At 42.1% G+C, this 18,221-nt stretch overlaps 1 protein-coding gene across 1 annotated transcript in view; it reads right to left on the bottom strand.

The window, feature by feature from the left end:
* mrpl37 (mitochondrial ribosomal protein L37) overlaps nt 1-18,221 on the bottom strand; it is a 71,231-nt gene that overhangs the window by 9,215 nt on the left and 43,795 nt on the right. Inside the window, exons 6-7 of the mRNA XM_077616330.1 lie at nt 15,670-15,801; nt 14,441-14,515 (exon numbers count right to left, since the gene is read on the bottom strand). Of these exons, the coding sequence (XP_077472456.1) occupies nt 14,441-14,515; nt 15,670-15,801 (207 nt within the window). The remainder of the gene's footprint in view (nt 1-14,440; nt 14,516-15,669; nt 15,802-18,221) is intronic.

Raw genomic sequence — 18,221 nt, 5'->3', positions numbered from 1 at the left:
CCCGGATCGTGTGTGTACAAGTTTTGCAACCTCGGCCCGCGGGCCATATACGGCCCGTTAGGATTTTTGATCCGGCTCCGGCCCGCCGAGTAGGTAAATCATATCCCTACGGTCATCGGAGGGGTTTCTCCCCGGGAACAGTGCTTCGTGGGCGGATTTTAATGACACATGCTGAGTTTCATTATTGAGCTCCATATATTTCCCGAGTTTGAGCACTTTAAAAATCGGCGGGGTTCCCCCCCGAGCCTATCCGAGAATAGTGCACCGTGAGCGGACTGGGTTGGACGACGCCCCGCTGAATTTCTGCAGCTCCGGAAAATTTTCAAAATCCATCTTAAAACAGCGTTTAATGATTAAATACAAATCCTAGTATTTGTATATACAATACTAGTATTTTATTTAAAAGAAGACAGGAAATTCACATATTCTTCGTGTATACAGACTAGATTTCCGATGCTCGTTGTGAGGCAACGGAGCTCGACGTCGTCGCTTGTCGGCCATTTTAAGAACAGAGCCATTCGCCAAACGGCTCAAAATGCTCTCAAATTCGGTCAAATCCATCCGAAAACAGCGTTTAATGATGAAATACAAATACTAGTATTTGTATTTGCAACATCAAATGTCGGATACATTTATGGAGCTCAGGATTTCAGCGGGGCATCAGCCAACCCAATCCAATGTGTGTGGGGCTCAAATTTGAAAAAATTCTGGAGCTGGAGAAATTCAGCGGGGCGTCGTCCAACCCAGTCCGCTCACGGTGCACTATTCTCGGATAGGCTCAGGGGGAACCCCCGCCGATTTTTAAAGTGCTCTGATAAAAAGACTACTAGTTTGGGATATTTTGAATTTCAAACAACTGAGGTTAATATGCAACGCGATACACATTGTTAAATGAATTGGGACTTCATTAGTATGCATTTTTTAAGTAATGGGCTTTAATTGCTCTAAAAGACAGTTATGCTAAAAATGTTGACCCTGACAAACAAGGGGTGATTACAATTTAGTGGGTTCAATTCTTTTCAGAATTATAAATGTGTACATTTGTTTGAGGATATTAATTGATGTGAATGTAACTGTTACAGAGAACTGGAAAGCTGTTTTCCTGAGGAGAAAGCAGCCTGGTTTGCTTTTTGTATTTTTCCTATTTTTAGTATGATTAGTTAATTTGTGTAATTGCAGGAAAGGAAAAAACAAATATAGTTCTTGATCTTAACAAGGAAGCAGTGATCAAAATAGAATACCGGCTAGCATATTTAATTTTGACTAATAAGGCACTTAGATTTTCACAAACTATAGTGATGGAATAAGTAAGATTGTTGTGATTTTTGTTCATTGGGGTATTAAGCCCAACCTAATAGCTGTCTGCAGATGTTGAGCACATGTTGAAGACAGCGACAGAGTGCGGCAGCTAAAGTAGCAGCGCGGACACTTGCTGCACAGTATGCACAGCAACAAGGGCTGAGCCGATCTCAAGAACAGTCTACAGACGACCTGTACACAGCGAAAGGCCTACTGTGCCTACCAAAAATTTATTCCAAAATTGAGCCATGGACAATGTCCCAACAGGGGGGATTTATGGACATGGTACAGCAGGTGTTCCATGTCCCACAGGTCTAAATACCTACTTTAAATTTTTTTGTAGGACCTGTTTAATTTTTTGCTGACAATGTGCAAGATGACCTCAGGTCCAAACGAGGCCAACGTCCAAAGGGACTGGTAGAGCAAACAAATGGTACGATAAAACCAAGACTTGGGAAGGCCATGGGGGAGATAAATAAGCCATGGCCAGAAAACCTAACACTGGTAAGATAGTGCCAACTGGCTCAGGATTAACACCTTTCGAAATAGTTCTTGGAAGACCACTCCAACTTCCTCTATGGCAGGGGTCTCGAACTCAATTTACCTGGGGGCCGCTAGAGGCCGAGTCTGGGTGAGACTGGGCCGCATCAGGATTTCCACAAGAAAAGCACTGACAAAACATTCCAACGTTATCAAATATCTTTATTTTTTAACAAAAAATAATGAATTAAATAAATTAACTTAAAGATGAATAAAAAATAAATCAATCAGTAATACAAAACCAAATAATACTAATGAGCATACAGTAGATATACACTGGCTGGCTAAGTAGAGAAAATGAATTATTTTTATTCCGTTTCAAATGTCTGTATTAACAGCTCTTTAACCTTTAACTTTCTGAACTTGAATGGAACATTGAACATGAAATATTCTGAACACGGCTTCTCTTGCCTACTCCTTGCTGCAAGAGACCTGGCAGCGCTTCTTCTCACATAGTCACATTTGGCTTGAGGGAGGAAGCAGGGGAGACCCTCAGTAGAGCTTGAAGATGCTCATCAGTAAGTCTGGACCTGTACTTGGACTTATTGAAGTTCAAGGTGGAGAAGAGCTTCTCACACAAGTATGTGCTCCCAAAAAGGCACATGGTCCGCTTGAACCTTCGGGAAAGTTCAGGGAAGCTGGGGGTCAACTCTCTCAAAAATTGCCCAAGCTTGTCTGCTTCTCCACTCACCTCCCTGAACTTGGCTTTGAGTGCAGAGTTGCACTGCAGGTCAATGAGCTCCATTTGAAGCTCAGGAGGGGCATCTTGCACATCAAAGGAGAAGGGGTCCGCAAAAATTTGAAATGTGGCTTTGTGTGTCTTGAAGTCTGCAAATCTGTGATCAAATTCCTCCTGTAGCTTCGAAATGGCCTCAACATACTTCTCACCACTGAATGGTGTGCCTGCATCCACGAGAGCCTTGCATGCTGGGAAATGGCAAAGGTTTGTCTGAGAGAGCTGGGCTTTCCATAACACAAGTTTAGTGCAGAATGCTCTCACGTTGTCATAGGCAGCACTGACAAGTTGCCCCTGGCCTTGTAGCTTCTTGTTCAGTACATTAAGCTCATGTGTGATATCAACAAGAAAAGCCAAGTCCATGAGCCATTTGGGATCACTTAGCACAGGATCAATCAACTCACAAACGGCGTAGCTAGCTTTGACTGCTGCATTACTGTCTTTGGTAGCCTTCTTGAAGAAATCCTGTTGCCTCAGAAGACGTGTTTTAAGACTGGCAACCTGGTTGGCTCTCTCATCTCCCTGGTATTTTTCGTACTCCTCAGCATGTCTCGTAGTACAATTACGTTTCAAATTGTATTCCTTGTGCACCGCAACTTTTTCAGTGTAAATGAGACACGTCGGGGTGCCCCTGTGTTCAACAAAGAAATATTGCACTCCCCACTTTTCTTGAAACTGTCTGTGCTCATCACCGACCTTTGTCTTCACGGCAGGCTTTGAAAGAGACATCTCTGGGGCTCTGTAATATGTTTTTCCACTTGGAATGAGTCTCGGGTTGATCTTTCACATTCAGTCGCGCGGGTTTGTGGCGCATGTGCACTTTCGCTCTCCGTTTCAATCGCGGAGATGGCTACAGACACTGACACAGGCTGGATGACGGATCATAGCGCCTCATTCAGTTCTATGCTGAGAGCAGCGGAGGAGTGTGCGCGCCGAGCGGAGTGATCGGCCTCACGGCTTCTCCTCCGCCCAGCTGATTGGAGGAATGAATGAGTGAGTGAGCGAGGCACTGGACAGCCCGGCCGATGTCCCGCCCTCCAGAGCCGTATACCTCACCGTGATTGGTTCATTCAGCTCCGAACCAAAGTTCCCTCTAATTTTTTGTTGGTCTGAGCAGAAAGACAACCTCCCTGAGCGCACTGAGTACCAGTGTGAGCGACATCATCGGTACTCGGATGATTCGCCTGAAAGACGTTTCGCCGACGGACGTTTGACAGACGGGCAGGTCGCCGAATGGACGTTCCACCGAACGTTCATTCGGCCGAACGGAGGTTTCGCCGAAACGGGATTCGAACGCTCGCCCCGCCGGATCGTGTGTGTACAAGTTTTTCAACCTCGGCCCGCGGGCCATATACGGCCCGTTAGGATTTTTAATCCGGCCCGCCGCCGGTGTTGTCCAAATTATAGTAAAAATCAATGTTCGTCTACCATCAATGGCAGCCCGGGAATAAGCACTCTTGGGCGGGCATGGCAGTCCGGGAATAAGCACTCTTGGGCAGGCAGATGTAGCAGAACCGAGCCGTAAAATGACAGCAATCGGGTCAAATCCATCCTAAAACAGCATTTAATGATTAACTACAAATACTGGATGATATCGCGATGGAGGCAAAAAAACGTCTATAGACGTCCATTCGCCAAACGGCTCAAAATGCTCTCAAATTCGGTCAAATCCAGCTGAAAACAGCGTTTAATGATTAAATACAAATACTAGTATTTGTGTTTAATGATTAAATACAAATACTGGTATTTGTATTTAATCATTAAACTAACAAATACTAGTGACCTGTCCGTCTGTCAAACGTCCGTCGGCGAAACGTCTTTAGGCGAATCATCCGGTCACGACATCATCATTGCTCGCTATGGGCACACCAGTATCACACCTGCCACAAGCAGGTACATGTCAATGTTCCCTCTAATTTTTCATGTAAAACATGCTGTAAAACACGAAAAACATGAGTGGACAGAGCTACTGCCACTGGCTGCCACTTAAACGGCGCCATCATGGGGAAAGGGGTAAAAAAAAAAAAAATCGATTTTTTTTTTTACTGCGCGCCATATGATTGCTACTGCGCAGAGAAGACGAGAGTAGTGCGCAATTGCGCACGCGCGCAGCTTAGAGGGAACATTGCTCCGAACACAAGTGTCATTCATATCAATTTTGCGGGCCGCACGAACATTAATCTTTCATATTAAGACGGGGGCCGCAAATTATCGTCCCGAGGGCCGCAGTTGGCCCGCGGGCCGCAAGTTTGAGACCCCTGCTCTATGGGAAGGTGAACCATGACAAGAGACTAAGGGTGAGGCAGATCTACTTACAGAGTGGATGGTAAAAGTTTTAGAGAGAAACTTATCCAAAGAACATGTAAACTTGCCGTGATCCCCTTTTGTCTAATCTTGCAGGAGGTGGTGAAGCCAGGTGACTGGATCCAAATCTGAGTCATAAAAAGAAGTCCTGGTTCTCTCCACGATGGGAAGACCCATTCATGGCCCAACTCACCAACCTCCACAGCAGCAAAGATCGCTGAAAAGTCAAATTCGATTGCCACGAGCACCCCTCACTTAACCTTGAGCTCCCATAGACTTTGCACCTCTACACAGAAGCCACAGTGAAAGCTGTTGCCACCCACATTACAGTGACTGGACTGTCAGTGACAGCCTGGGCGTGTCTGAACGCCCCGCCCGCAGAGACTCGAGTTGGAAAACAAGATGGTGACATACTCCTATCACAGAGGAGAGTGAAGTGGTATGGAAAGAACAATCTGGAGAACTACTATGGAGATGTGTGGTATAATTTCATGGTGTTCCAGAAGAAACTGATTGTTGTGAATGAAAGTTGTTATGTGTGTAGCCGTATCCCCATTTCCACAGGTATCCTGACATCCTGAATTCACTGGGTCTAGACGCCACACTTAAATCTGCAGTGGTGCAGATGAGATGCATTCCTTTTAAGGGGAGTGAGCATAACAGTAAGAGATAAGAGATCAAAATCAGTGGAAAATCAGTGCAATTCAAACCACGTGATGCAATCTGGGGTAGTGATGTTCCTGGTGAGCATAAGTTGTGGTCCACCCCCCAGAAAATCATACAGTTACTACTTTCCCAACTTGAGTGGATAAAGTTATGCCTCGTGTAAAGACATTGAACTGTTACATGAGTGTTTATTAATCAAACTGTCAAAGCCCTTAGGGATGTTGCGGGACGGAGGATGGAGGTGTGTGTTCCATGATGGGAGAACACTGCTGCGCCTTCATCCCAGACGAAACCAGTCAATTCTGTTTAAATTTGCAACTCCCTCACTTGCGATTTTGTTACTGTTCTTTATTTTTTCCGTGTGTAATCCCCTGTATGAAAGTTATGATTCGAAATACTATCCAGTACACGCTGGTAGCTTACAGTGACATACAGTATCACCGCATGGCAAACCAAACTGGAGATTCTCGCACTCTTTCGAAGTATGATGAGTCTCAGTTTGTCGAGTCGTCCGGGTAATTGTACTTGTCTTGACTTAAAAATTGTGTTCGCTCATTAAGAGGGACGCAGAGGAATTTTTCTCGAATGACGCTAAATACCTCGAGATTTTCGCCTCTGCCTTGACAAGTGATTTTATTATTTTCCATACCCCTTGATGAGTAACTGTTGATGATATTTGTATTCTAGAACCTGGAGGGGAGGGATATAAATTGATGTGTTTGAAGAAAATTCTTTTAAAGTAACTACAGGGGGGAAATGTGGAGTATGGAATGTATTCTTATGCTTTTTGTTAGTCAATTGGTTTATTTAGTGTAGTCACTAGAATAGAATTTTGTATGGCCTAGCGGAAATTTCCATCCGTGACACCTGAGTTAGGGGCGCGTCATCTACCATGACACGCCCATTTCTTTGTTCACAGTTTCCTGCCTAAAGTTTGTACCTATGTCACATGACCTTTTGTCAATAAAACTGGTGGATCTGTTGGAGGCAGGCGGGGAATTTAAACTGTTGTTTGTTCGTTTACGAGTGCCGTGGATAAATCCCCCTGAACTCCCCCCCCCCCTCCGCCTCCGTGTAGTATGTCGCTGTCTCCCCTCCGCCAAATGCGTCTAATTTTACTTCAATTAAACGCATTTCATTACTTTTAAAACACTCGTTATTTATTACTTTGTCAATATATGGCGAATTAGAAGAAATTTAAAAAAAATCCAATCCAATATCCTGTTTTTGGTGTTTTTTCAGAGGGTTGGAACAAATTAATTTGTTTTCAATTCATTTCAATGGGAAACGTCCGCTCGAGTTACGAAAAGCTCGTCATGCGATCTCAGTCTCGGAACGGATTACGATGGTATGTCGAGGTACCACTGTATTTCTATAAATTTGCATTCAAACAAAAAGTTGCTCTGTAATATAAAAATAGGAAAAACACTGAGAAGCAAACTATTTTCAGTCTCACAGATGGCCATTTACAAAAAAATAAATAAAAAAGTTGGATGAACTTACTGTGGGGCAAATAAGTATTTAGTCAACCAGCAATTGTGCAAATTCGCCTACTTGAAAAGATTAGAGAGGCCTGTAATTGTCAACATATGAAGAATGTGGAAAAAAAACTGAAAATCAGTGTTTGATTTTTGAAGAACTTATTTCCAGATTAGAGTGGAAAATAAGTATTTGGTCACCTACAAGCACAAGCAAGATTTCTGGCTGTCAAAGAGGTCTAGCTTCTAACAAGGTCTCCACTCGTTACCTGTATTAATAACATCTGGTTTAACTCTATCGGTATAAAATAAAAGACACCTGTCCACGACCTCAGTCTCTCACACTCCAAACTCCATATGGCCAAGACCAAAGAGCTGCCGGAGGACACCAAAGGAAATCAACAGTGGGAGCAATTATTAGAAAATGGAAGACATACAAGACCACTGATAATCTCCCTCAATCTGGGGTTCCATGCAAGATCTCACCCCATGGCATCAAAATGATAACAAGAACGGTGAGCAAAAATCCCAGAACCACACAGCTGTGACCACAGTATCAGTATTGTGCATCAGTAACACAATTTGCTGCCAGAGAAATCATTGTTTGGGTGTTGTCTCAAATTCACATTTGGACGTTTAGTGGGTGTTGTTATATACGATTGTATTTCCCCCCGAATTTTACTTGTCTGGTCCTTCGTTTTAACCCTTTGTAAGAAGGTTGAGTCTCAATTGAAACGCTTTAACTTTTTTTGAATGTGGTGCATGTGGAGACAATAAATCCAATATAAAAGAGATCCCTATGGTTAATAGCATTGCTCCCCGCACAATCCTTCTAATCAATATTGCAGTGGTTATCTCGTTCATTTCCTTTTATTTCATGAAAAAGTTTTTCTCACCTGGCTCTTCAAACATTTCAACTGAGATAACCTTCGTAAAGTGCGAAAGGTAGATCCACGTCCCTTTCTAGACTATTTTCACGTCTGTTGGTTGGTCAGCAACACTTCAGGCTCACACTCTGGGTAATTCAGAGTTTTCAAACAGCCTAGTGTTCATACTTTTGGCTTGGAGGAGTAAATTGGAGTATCCAGAGAAAACCCGCAAATTCTCGGGGACACCATGCGTAATCCACCCGGCTTTTATTAATTGATATTGGAACCGTGAGGTCCATGCACCACCCACTAATCCACTGGGCCACTCACCCACACTTGGCGTGGGTGGCATGCAAATTTTCATCACAAGTGGAGGTTGCCATCCCCACTGGGGCTTCTTGGCAGCTTACCCTTCTTTGCTGTCCTATCAGCAAAATCATTTCCGAAGGAAACAGGTAATTAAGATATTAGATGTGTGCTACAAATTTCCAAATAGAAGTTTGTATTGGAAGTCGAACTGCAGCCATTAGTTGCCACAGTTAGTTAGCATGAGCGACTGCCATGCCAGTGTCTGTGATCAACTCTTTGTCTGCCTATGGCGCAATAATGGGCAAAACTGTAACACATTGAAAACACACACAATTTAACCATTTGGATAAATTGTAAGCTCCTTGTTTTGCATTAAGTTATATTCCTCCGTTAATGCTATCAGTGTAGCTGTTTGTGCATAGTAATGAGGAGGTAATAGTTCTGCTTCCACATTTTTAGTAGCGGTCAATATATATTGTATGCTGTTCGAGTTTTGACCATTCCATTTATTCTTAGATAACCCGTCTACATAAAAGAATTTTGCATTACTCAGAGATTCGCTCTCACACAATTTGCCGGGACTCCATGATCTCAGAAATGCTGCAAGCACAACTTTATCCCACAGCAAAAAGCATTTTATTTTCTGCACACACAAGTTTGCTTCAGCAATGGCTGCTGTAGCCTATCCCACCTGACTCTGGGCCAAAGGCGGGGGACACCCTGATTTGGAGGCCAGCCGATCAATTTCGCGGAGGGGAGAGACGGACAGAGAGAGAGAGAGGGGGGGGGGGACTTTTTGCACGGCATCGCGCTCGTAACATAATATAAACAAATTTAAATGAACTTGGATTATGAAGCAGACACTCAAAAATAAGTTTAATCTAACCTAACACTAAACTTAATTCTAATTGTGTTTTAAATTTTGATACCTTGCTTCTCCCGGCCGGGTTGGCTTTATTTGCCCTGTCTCTACCCTGGCTTTCAGATGCAACCTTGATCTTTGCTTTTGTATTCCCTTCAAAATATTCCCAAAATGATGCACACAAATGTCCTCACAATAAGATAACACACGACCACTTGCCAACGAGTAGTAGTATATACACGCCTTTCGCAATGACTAACAGGAAAAAAAACACTGAAAAAATGCAACGCTCAGCCCAGTGCATGCAGAGACATTACAACGAGGGAGTTGCGACCAGAGATATTAGACGAGGGAGTTGCGGGGAGAGAGAGAGTGCCTATGATGTTCTTATGAGCAGCCTCTCGCGTCCGCTGTCTGTTTGTATATCAAATTTTGTCTCGTTCTCAAGATAAATATTTGCTCAAAATTTTACTCGTATCTCAAGATAAATATTTGCTCAAAATTTTACTCGTATCTCAAGATATATTTGCTCAAAATTTTACTCGTATCTCAAATTGCTCGTATGTCAAGGTAGCACTGTGTTCCTCAAAATCACTGGTGCTCAAACTATTTTTCTCAAAGTTCTACTTTTCAAGGGAGCCAACTTTACCTGATCTACCCTTTTTTTCCGGGCCAATGACAAAGCTCAGCAGTTACTACATCTGCTGATGCCAGTAAAAACCCAAAGTAGTGTAGGCAGGTAGTAATCATGCTTGGACACGCGATGGCGCTGTTTCTCAGCTCAAGTCCCATTTCAAAGTTGATTTATTTGCCCCACTGTAACCCATTTTAACCCAAGCTAACAAGTTTTACATTTTTGCAATGTTTTCAGAACATTTGTATAGAATGGGGAAACATTGGTATCAAGTAAGAAAAATATTACAGGCTTTCCTAAAATGAGGACAGTGGGTTAAGGAAAGTTTCAATAAGGGAGCTCTTTGTGCACAGTTATTTAAGAGGCATTTAAAATAAATAAAGAAAGAAGTGATGTCCTGCACTTCATAATTAATTAATTTGGCTGTTATTGTCATTTCGTTTCATGCTCTGTATTAGCCGATCTATTGCTAATGTTAAAAACATTTTGTCTTTTCATCCTCTACTCCTGAATGTTGGTCTGGACTAGCGTTCATGTCGCATCAGCGCCCCCGTTCTTTGTGGTGGCCGAGTGGGTAAGTTTATGGGCATGTTTAAGTTATCACATTTTTATCGAAAGTTTTTATTTTTGTTTACAAAAGTTGTTTGACAATACTTCTCTTTATCGTTTTATTGCCTAGCTCTAATTGTAATAGTGTTTCACTTTAACTATTAGCATATCAAAAATGATCTACAGTCGTACCTCGACTTACGAATGCCGCGAAGTAAAACATTTTCAGGTTAGAAAACCTTTTAGATGCAAATGATACGAAAACAAGATCCAAATTACGAAAACGTCAATACATTTCCTGCATCCGTTATTTTAAAATTGTCGCGGATGCATTGCTTGGCAATTTCACTACATTCTACAGGGCTCTAATTGGCTGTCCAACAACTCTCCATGTTTCAAGATTCTCTGATGTCCTTTAGACCGCCGTTTGTTGTTGTGTGCTTGAACTTATGCTTTGAGGAACAATAGTAATGATGAGGAACTTTACAATTATTGAACAAACATTTTATTCAAGAACGTATTTGCTATATTATTTCCATTCATGAAAATGTTTAGTACATGTTAACTACATTTTGTTTAATTATCTTAAAACTAACAATTGTTGAGTTGCTTTTTATCATTACGTTTGAGAATAAAATTGTGTTTACTAGCTAGAGAAAGCAGTACCTATGCTGTGGTCATATTCACAGAAGGTATTGGATACAAATGGTCTTCTAACAAGTTATAGGGATAAAAACCAGAAGATTTAAAAAATAATAATAATTTCAATTAAAGAATTTATACAAGGTGTCCTAAAAGTAATAATAATGCTGGTACTTAAGATTTAATTGTATTCAACGTAGAAGCGACGAACTGTCTGACGATGAAGTGTACGGCGACGAACTGTCCGTCGACGAAATGTCCGGGTCCCCTGCGCAACATGCATGGCCGCCTTGTGGCGTAGATGTTCGGCTGACTTAGGTCCAGGCAGGCACGGGCTCAATTCCTGCTGGTGATGGTATCATTGTAAGTACGGCTGTATAGCGACCAGTATAGGGTGTAGTCTGCCTATCGCCCAAAGTCAGCTGGGTTAGGCTCCAGCAACCCCCCGCAACAACACGCATGTGCGACTTCAGCGTGACACATGGTGGAATTACTGACTGTAAAACGCACGTAGAAGGACCCTAACATAAAGATAAACTTATTTTCAGTATTTTCCAATAGTTTGCCAAAACACAATATTTCAATTACTAATGTAAAAACATGATAACAGTGTGATGTAAATTGTGCTACGCATATTTATCATTTTATATCGATTTTTCATGAATCGCATTCACCCCTGAAATACTCCGGAAATGGCACAAGGGTACTCCTGAAATGGGGTCGACGAAGGTTGGCAGCTCTGTAAATATTTGCTCAGAATATTACTCGCATCTCAAATTCCTCGTATGTCGGGGCACTAATATGTCAAGGTATTACTGTATCAGGAAAAGGTATGTTGCCTGCTAACTTCGTCAATGGATTGCTCTGCCAAAGCTTCAAATATGCCACTCTGAGGATGAGTTGCCGGCTGCGCAACAAAAGTAAGAGAAAAGTAGGAAAAAACGACTACTTGAAATTAAGTTTTTGTGTACATCTACTAACAACATGATGCTAAAAGCAAACTATTGCTAAAAATCAACAAACAGCAGGAAACACTTCTCAATAAGGCGCAGCAGATGCTACATTTCCTGAGAGTACTCAGGAAGGGGCAACTAAACACCAACCTGGTGGTGACCTACCGGGTCAGCCATTGAGAGCATGCTAACTTGCGCTGTCAGTGTGGGACTCAAGCTGCACAGAAGCCGACAGAAAAAGGCAACAGAGGGTAATCAATACAGCCCAAAATCTCCTCAACTGCGACCTACCTCCCTTTAGGCCCCATCTACAAATCCTGGTGCCTAGGAAGGCAAAGAGCATCATCAAAAACAATATAGATCCCGGCTTCTACCTCTTTAACATGTTGCCCTCTGGCAGGCGCTACCGAACCATAGCAGCCAAGACAAACAGACAAGGACAGATTTTTTTCACAAGAGCAGTCACCATACTCAAATCGACCTAATCAAGGCTTATCTTGTACAGTAAAACCTTGAGATATGAGCTTAATGCGTTCCAGGATCGAGCTCGCATGACAATTTACTCTCATCTCAAATATTTTTTCCCCATAAACATTAACTAAATACAAATTGGATTGGATAACTTTATTCATCCCGTATTCGGGAAATTTCATTGTGACAGTAGCAGAGGGTGATTAGACAGAACAACAAAGCAAAAGCACAAAGTACAAAGCAAATGGGATCATTAAGAATCACCAAATCAAATCATTAAGACAGAAAAGCAGCAAAAACACAAAACAAGCAAGAGTGGACGGAGCTACCGCCACAGGCTTGAACTTGAACGGCGCCATCTTGGTTACGTTAGCTAAAACGGATACAGACTCAAAAAGACCTTGTAAAGTTGGAGAAAAACTGGAAGCACACACAGGAAGTCTTATTAATTAATCCCATCCCACCCTCTGAAAGAAAAAAAAACAGGATATTACATTGGAAAAACATTTTTATTTGTTCTAATTCACCATCTACTCACAAACTAACAAATACCTATCTAGACGTTATGATCTTCTTTTCTAAAATGTGACATTATTCACTACAGACAGATGGTAGCGCAGAGTGCGCGGACGAGAGAGAGAGAGAGAGAGGACAGGAGAGAAAAAGCCCAGGAAAGACATGTCAACGCAAATATAACTTAAATGATCTTAGTTTACTATACACAAATACACTTAAAAATAAGTTTTAATCATACGTTTCACTAAATTTAAACTTTTTTACGGGAGGGAGATGCGGCCAAAAAGACAGAGCGATGCTGTTCTCATAAGCAGCCTCTCGCATACTCGGCCACCCGGACGGCGGCATCGGGAACCATCTGGTATGCTGGTATCTCAAAGCAAAAATTTAATCGGAATTTTCAATTTTCTTGTATGTTGAGACACTCGTATGTCAAGGTATTATTGTAATGCACTAAAAATTCCATAGGCTGCTAACCACTTTAGTCACTTAAACCTACTTACCGTATTTTCACGACTATATGGGAAACCGCATTTAAAGGCGCAGTGTCAGTAACGAGTGCTATTTCTGTATTTGACACACACACAAGACGCACCGCACCAAAACACGCAGCCAGGCATGGCAAAACATACACCAGCTTAAATACGGACACACGCTAAAAACACGTTTTTAAAAAGGCAACGGAAGCAAAACTGAGTTCGGTTGTACTATATTTACCCATTTTACAATGTACTCACATTGCCATGTGGCTTGACAGAAATGATGCCGGCTTTGGCAAAAGCTTGAACAACAGTGCAAGCAGACACGATAGTCCAAGCGGTCACAGTCCATTTGCAAATAGTGGCGTAACTAGCCCGGCGCTGCCTCCTACTCTTCGTAAAGCTGTCGGCTTTGGCAAAAGCTCGAACAACAGTGCAAGCAGACACATTAGTCCAAGCGGCCACAATCCATTCGCAAATAGTGGCGTAAATAGCCCGGCGCTGCCTGCCACCCTTCGTAAAGCTGTGTTCGCCAACTATCATCCATTGTTCCCATGCCGCTCGCAACTTTGCTTTGAACGCCCGGTTGATGCCGATGTCCAGCGTTTGGAGTTCTTTAGTTAAACCCGCGGGAATGACGGTAAGCTCAGAGTTCATTTTCGTGACTTGGTTTGGGGCTTTACAACTTGGACAGTTTTTTTTCGTATCTTGGAAGAAAAGGTGTCACTTCAAAGCTTTGAGTAACATGAAGATATTGCATGGAAAACGATGCGCAAGTAGAGATAATTTTGACCACTGTTCCGCGTCACCAAAAGTAAATATAGTTGGTCAAAAGTGATGATAGTAATATGTCATTTTTAGGGATTTTCAATTTTGTATTCCAACATGTCACATGATACTCTTTTTTTCATGGAGTCATCTGTTGTCACCTGCCCTCTAGGTACGTTAGCTTTTTTTGCTTTTTAATTTGTCGCACTTTTGCACTCTAGACTAAGTATGACAATTGTCCAGCCTTGTCTTTATTTAAAGTTTACCCATGCCCCATTTTTATTTTCTTGCATCACTTTTCTAGGTTGCTATATTCCTTTGGAGAAATTGGCAAAAATAAGAAAAGTTGAGAGTGATTGCTTTACCTTAAGTTGCTTCTTGAAGAAGAAAGGTCTGACTTTTGGAAAATCATAGAGTTCAGCATCTTCATCCACCCACACCTAAAAGAAGTATGTGTAGTAAATCTGTGCCACCGGATTTTGAATTGGAATTGCAGATTCTCAAGGAAAAAAAGGATTTGCAACAAATTGAGTTTCAGATTCTCCAGAAAAGGAAAAAAGGCATTCCACGGAAAAGGGAAAAAACAGATTCTACAGATAAATTCAGAAGCAAAAAAACAAACATTTTGCGCAAAAAGGTGCAACATTTCGGTAGATTTACCAAGGAGATGCAATCGATCCCGATCTCTTTCATCCGGCAATAACATTAGGTTGCAATAATCTATAATCCTTATAAAGCGTGATTTATGGATGGGTGTGCATGTTAAGATTCTCTCGCTATGTTTGTCCAAACCGTGTAAACGTAGAGAGATGACATTTTTTTATGTTGGCTAGAAACGGCTGTTGGATCCTAATAGACGCTTGAATTTCTTCACCGCCATCTTTTATTTATTAAAGCTGAAAGCAGAGTTGATGTATGAATCGTTGTTTTTACATGTGCCCTAAACGCACCACGCGGGTAATTGGTCCTAAGGTAGGACGCCTTTCCACATCATTTTCGGAAGAATTTCAGCCAGCGAGTTTCCAGGTGCTCCCGGAACACTATCTTTTCTGTCGTGACGGGAGTTATAAAACATAAACGAGAGTTGAGAAGGTTGCATGTTTATATCAAGGGGATGTATAGGGCAATATTATGGCTACTAAGGCCATGATAAACACTTCCTATCAAGGGCATTGCGTATTGTAAACAACTCTAGATGTTCTTACCAAGGACATTGAACAAGTCATGATGTCTCATACAGTACGTGTTTTCATTGCTGTACACCATTTAAATCTTCTCACAAGCAAAGTTCAGGAGTGCTGAAAAAATCTGCAGACGTGCCAGTGGAATTTGTGGTCTTTCTTCAACATTAGCGAATGCACAAAAGCAATCCACTTGTTGGCTTCAGCCCCCAATTATGGATGTCACAAAAGGTTTTAACTTCTTCTGGATGGCTAGCCGTATTACTACGTTTAGTAGCATAGTTTGTGCCTTGGCCAAGAATTTTAATTTCTGCATCCTCATTTTTAGTTTTGTCTAAACTTGATATTTAGCGTTCATCAACCTTGATAGTAAAACAAAATTTGTACAGACAAATAAGATACAAGACAAAAACCTGATTTTTGATGCCATTATCTCCTTTCAGATCTGTGGTGTTGAGTTGAAGAACAATGAACTGGAAAAGTCTGCCGTTGGTCCCGACCGCCTGCAATGTGATAGGATGATCCAAGGCACAATATGTCTTGGTCTTCATAACAAGGGAGAAAAGAGGAGAAAGAGATCAAAATAGAAGGCACTCAGGCAGAATATTAATTCATTCATTCCCTGTCGCGGTTAATCCTCACAAGGGTCACTGAAGCCTATCCCAGCTGACTTTGGGCACTAGGAGGGGATAACGTGAATCGGTTGCCAGTCAGTATACCAGATATTTTGTATATTGTAATAAAATGAAATAGCAAAGAGATGTTTTTACTCCCAATTTTACTACATACTGTGATCCTTGACCACTTCACGGCTTCAACATTTGCGGATTCAGTACATTGCGTATTTTTTAGTTTAAGGATTTTTTTAAAAGTTCATAAAAATGTGAAAATCCACACTGAAACTTGCAAGTGGAAGATGGGATCAAAAAATGCCAGAAGTCAGAGCTCTGCTTCTTTGGCGCTGAATTGGGTGGCACTCAGTGCTTAAGAAGCAGCAATATTTCACCGTAGAATGACCCGCCGAATATTCTATAAATGGCCGAGATTTACGATGTCTTGCATTTTCTGTTTTGTTGCGAGTAAATATTGCATCGCGCAAATCACCTGTGGAGAAAGATTTTTTTTTTAAGTCGCCGTTTAAAATGCCTCCTAAATATTGACGTACCTTAATATGCAAAAGCTGTACCACGCCATTGTGGCATAAATGAATCTACACTGTGATGTTCTTTTGTACATAATTCAGCTGGTAGGAACCATGTTAATGGGTTCCGACGTGCAGTTATGAGGGAGACACACGGGAAGTGAACGCTCTTCCCCTCTGGAGATGCACATGGGTTCTTGCACACGAGAGCACTGTATGCTGCGAATAAATGTTTTCTCGTGTGGACTCGGATGCCCCACCTTTGAGGAATAAAAAAATGAACCAGCATTATGAGGGATTTACGACGTAAATACGGCCGTGAAGCTGGCATGACCAGAGGATGTCAACCATAACTGCCCCGCCGACCAACTGATGAGGCCCTCGCAGAAGTTATCTCATCGGGGAGTAAAGGCAGCGGACAACGACGAGAATGAGGATGAAGAAAGTGGTCTTCCTTTATGTAAGACATCTGCAGGAGATCTTCAATACGGCACACAGTTTTCGACGTCCTATCTTCATGCCATCTTCACAGCCGTATCGAAGGCGTAAATCCATCATATTGCTGTTTCATTGTTTTATTCCTCAGAGGCGGGGTGTCTCACTCCACACAAGAATTTGCAGTTCCGCACCTCGGAAGATCCAAGCTTCGGCAGCTAACGACTCTCGCACGCAAGTGCCCAAGCAAAAACAGCAGGATTGTGTAGAATGGTCGCGGAAACATGCAGCATGCAACCTGGGCAGACAAACCAGCCGCTTCTTTGACCTCTTCACCTCACGAGAATTTATTTTTATTTTTTCCCAGCATATAGATCCCCACAACGCGTGCATCTCCAAGGGAAAGAGCGTTCACTTCTTGTGACTCACGGCGGACCCCATTAACAAGATTCCTACCAGTTGAATTATGTACAAAACAACGCCCTTTAAGCCGCAATGCTGTGCTACGTCTCTAGCAAATCAAGCAACATCAAGATTTAGGAGGCATTTTTAACGGGGAATAAAAAAAATACAGTAATCCCTTGAATAACATGGTTAATGTAGACCAGACATGGCCACGATAATCGAAAAATCACAAAGTAGGGTCACCCTTGTTAAAACTTTTTTTCTTCTTCAGTGCTGTGTCCTAGTGGCTCACGAGTTTCAGCATCGATTTTCACGTTTATGAACTTGAAAAAAAACATTTATAATAGCGGAAAAAAAAAAATCGCCAGGTAGTGAATTCGCTACAAGTGAATATGCGATAATCGAGGGATTACTGTAGTCAGCAGCATAGAGATCGATTGTCACAAAACGCGTACATCTCCAGAGGGCAAGAGTGTTCACTTCGTGTGTCTCACTCTTCACCGCACGGCGGATTCCATTAACATACGTACCAGCTGAATTATGTACAAAAGAACGCCAGTGTAGATTCACTGCTGCAATGGTGTGGAACGCATTTAGCATATCAAGGAACGTCAATATTTAGGAAGCATTTTCCATGGCGACTCAAAAAAAAGCCTTTTTCCACAGGTGATGTGGGCGATGCAAAATTCACTCGCAAGAAAAGAGGAAATGGCAAGACGGAAGGCATCTAGGCATTTGATATGATAACCGGCCCGCCCATTCTCTCTCTACTGTATACCCCCTTCTTCGCCGCAGAGAGATGAAGTAGTGGCCTGACTTCTGCCATTTTTAACCCCCATTTTTGTTGTCTTCTGGTGGCGAGTTTCAGCGTTGATTTAGACATTTTTATGAGCTTTTTTTTATACCGCGAAAGTCTAAGCCACAAAGTGAAGAACGATCACAGTACAGTGGTACCTCGTCATACGACCGCTCGTCATACAAAAT

The sequence above is a fragment of the Stigmatopora argus genome, chromosome 12 (assembly GCF_051989625.1).
Source record: "Stigmatopora argus isolate UIUO_Sarg chromosome 12, RoL_Sarg_1.0, whole genome shotgun sequence".
NCBI classification, from domain to species: domain Eukaryota; kingdom Metazoa; phylum Chordata; class Actinopteri; order Syngnathiformes; family Syngnathidae; genus Stigmatopora; species Stigmatopora argus.
This window is presented reverse-complemented; position numbering and strand designations above follow the sequence as displayed.